This window comes from Scylla paramamosain, chromosome 40 (genome assembly GCF_035594125.1).
Source record: "Scylla paramamosain isolate STU-SP2022 chromosome 40, ASM3559412v1, whole genome shotgun sequence".
In the NCBI taxonomy this organism is placed as follows: domain Eukaryota; kingdom Metazoa; phylum Arthropoda; class Malacostraca; order Decapoda; family Portunidae; genus Scylla; species Scylla paramamosain.
Window position 1 is genome coordinate 3,472,501 of NC_087190.1, and position 2,500 is coordinate 3,475,000.

At 52.6% G+C, this 2,500-nt stretch overlaps 2 protein-coding genes across 2 annotated transcripts in view; one reads left to right on the top strand and one right to left on the bottom strand.

Annotated features, from left to right (window-relative positions):
- The window catches only part of LOC135092712 (poly(rC)-binding protein 3-like), a 175,319-nt gene that overhangs the window by 79,285 nt on the left and 93,534 nt on the right, over positions 1–2,500 (top strand).
- Positions 1–2,500, bottom strand: part of LOC135092550 (putative phosphatidylinositol N-acetylglucosaminyltransferase subunit C) — a 14,139-nt gene that overhangs the window by 8,938 nt on the left and 2,701 nt on the right. Inside the window, exon 3 of the mRNA XM_063991166.1 lies at positions 2,108–2,500. This exon is cut by the window's right edge and continues 7 nt beyond it. Within this exon, the coding sequence (XP_063847236.1) occupies positions 2,108–2,500 (393 nt within the window). The remainder of the gene's footprint in view (positions 1–2,107) is intronic.

Below are 2,500 nucleotides of genomic sequence, written 5' to 3' on the forward strand. Positions count from 1 at the left end.
TGGCTGGCTGGCTGGCTGACTGACTGGCTTGTTGACTGGTTGGCTGGCTGGCTGACTGGCTTGTTGACTGGCTGGCTGGCTGGCTGACTGGCTTGTTGACTGGTTGGCTGGCTGGCTGACTGGCTGGCTTGTTTACTGGCTGGTTGGCTGGTTGGCTGGCTTGTTGACTGGTTGGCTGGTTGGTTGGCTGGCTTGTTTACTGGCTGGTTGGCTGGTTGGCTGGCTTGTTGACTGGCTTGTTGACTGGTTTGTTGACTGGCTGGCTGGTTGGCTGGCTGGCTGGTTGGCTGGTTGGCTGGCTTGTTGACTGGCTGGCTGGTTGGCTGGTTGGCTGGTTGACTGGCTTGTTGACTGGTTTGTTGACTGGCTGGCTTGTTGACTGGCTGGCTGGTTGGCTGGTTGGCTGGTTGACTGGCTTGTTGACTGGTTTGTTGACTGGCTGGCTTGTTGACTGGCTGGCTGGTTGGCTGGTTGGCTGGCTTGTTGACTGGCTGTCTGCCTGGCTACCTTTGCTTTTTTGGCTCGTCTGGTACCTGACTACTTGGTTGTCTGTCTGTTTGTCTGTTTGTGTGGCTGGCTGGCTGACTGAGGAGCTAATTAGGTGGCTGGCTGGGAAGCTGGCTAGCAGGCTGGTTGGGTGGCTAGCAGGCTGGCTGGCTACCTGGCTGGCTGTGGGGCTGTGGGACTAGATACTTGGCTGGGAGTGAGGGAGGTTTTCTTGCTGGCTGGCTGGCTGGCGGGGAGTGAGGTAGGCCCGTTGTGAGGCTGGGAGGGAAGCTGGCTGGCTGACTGGCTGTGAGGCAGGGAGGGAAGGATGCTGGCTGGATGGCTGGCTGTGAGGCAGGGAGGCTGGCTGGCTGGCTGGCTGGCTGGTTGGCTGGCTGTGAGGCAGGGAGTGAGGGAGGCTTGCTGGCTGGCTGGCAGGGACGCTGGCTGGCTGTGAGGCAGGGAGGCTGGCTGGCTGGGTGGCTGGCTGTGAGGCAGGCAGGCAGGCAGGGAGGGAGGCTGGGAGGCTGGGTGGATGGCTGGCTGGCTGGGTGGCAAAGCTCCGCCCTGGTGGAAGCTGGCAGTCTTACCCACACTCCCGCGGCGTCAACATCAGTGCCGCTCCCTGCCTCGCGCCGCACTCCTCTCCAGCCTCGCTAGCCCCCGGTTAGTATCCCACGCCGCGCCACGCCTACTCTACCACTGATATCACTACTACTGCTGCTGCTACTACTACTACTAGTACTACTACTACTACTACTACTACTACTACTTCTGCTGCCACTCCTGCGCAAATAGTGCCGCTCCGACTCTCGTTCACTCGTCCACACCGCCGCGAGTGTGTGTGTGTATGTGTGTGTGTGCGTGTGCGCGCTTCTTTTCCTCCTGTACCTGGGATGCTGTGTGTGTGCGTGTGTGCGTGTGCGTGTGTGCGCGCGCGCGGATCACATCTTCCGACCAACCAACCAAGGGCGCGTGGACATGTTTAGTTGTGGTGCCAAATATACATACACACACACACACACACACACACGAGAGATGGTGTTTCACAAAGTAGTTACCTAAACCTCTCTTTCCTGCAGCTGTGTGTGTGTGTGTGTGTGTGTGTGTGTGTGTGTGATGGAGAGGAGATAGTGGTGGTGGTGGTGGTGGTGGTGCTGCTGCTGCTGCTGCTGCTGCTGCTACCACCACCACCACCACCACCACGGTCATCGTCTCCACCGCCTCTGTTTTGCCGGAATGGAGCGTGGCATTTAGAGAGAGAGAGAGAGAGAGAGAGAGAGAGAGAGAGAGAGAGAGAGAGAGAGAGAGAGACTGTCGATGAGAAGGGTAGCGACTTTTACGCCGGTCTAGTCTCTCTCTCTCTCTCTCTCTCTCTCTCTCTCTCTCTCTCTCTCTCTCTCTCTCTCTCTCTCTTCACTGCAGCTTCAGAAACATTCTTTGTGTACATATGTGCGTGTGAGAGCGTGCGTGCGTACCTGTGTGTGTGTGTGTGTGTGTGTGTGTGTGTGTGTGTGTGTGTGTGTGTGTGTGTGTGTGTGTGTGCAGCGGGCGTGACGGCCGCGGACCAGTGTCATGTGTTAAAAAAAAGACAAATAAAAGCTAGAATATGCTAAAAGACAAAATAATTAAGACGAAAGAAAGAAAGAAGAAAGAAACAGATGGAAAGAGAGAAAGAAAGAATAAAAGTGAGAAATCTCTTGAGAGGAAAGAAATAGATGAATAAGGGAGGAAAGTGAAGCAGAAGAAGAAGAAGAAGAAGAAGAACAAAGAGAAGAAGAACAAAGAAAGGAAGATGGAAACACTGTGGAGATAATGAATGATGATGATGATGATGATGATGATGATAATGGTGGTGGTGGTGATAGTGATGAGAACTGTAATGTTGCTCTACAAGATTATTATTATTATTATTATTATTATTATTATTATTATTATTATTATTATTATTATTATTATTATTATTACTACTATGATTTCTCCTTATTTTTTTATTATTTTCTTTTACTAATTT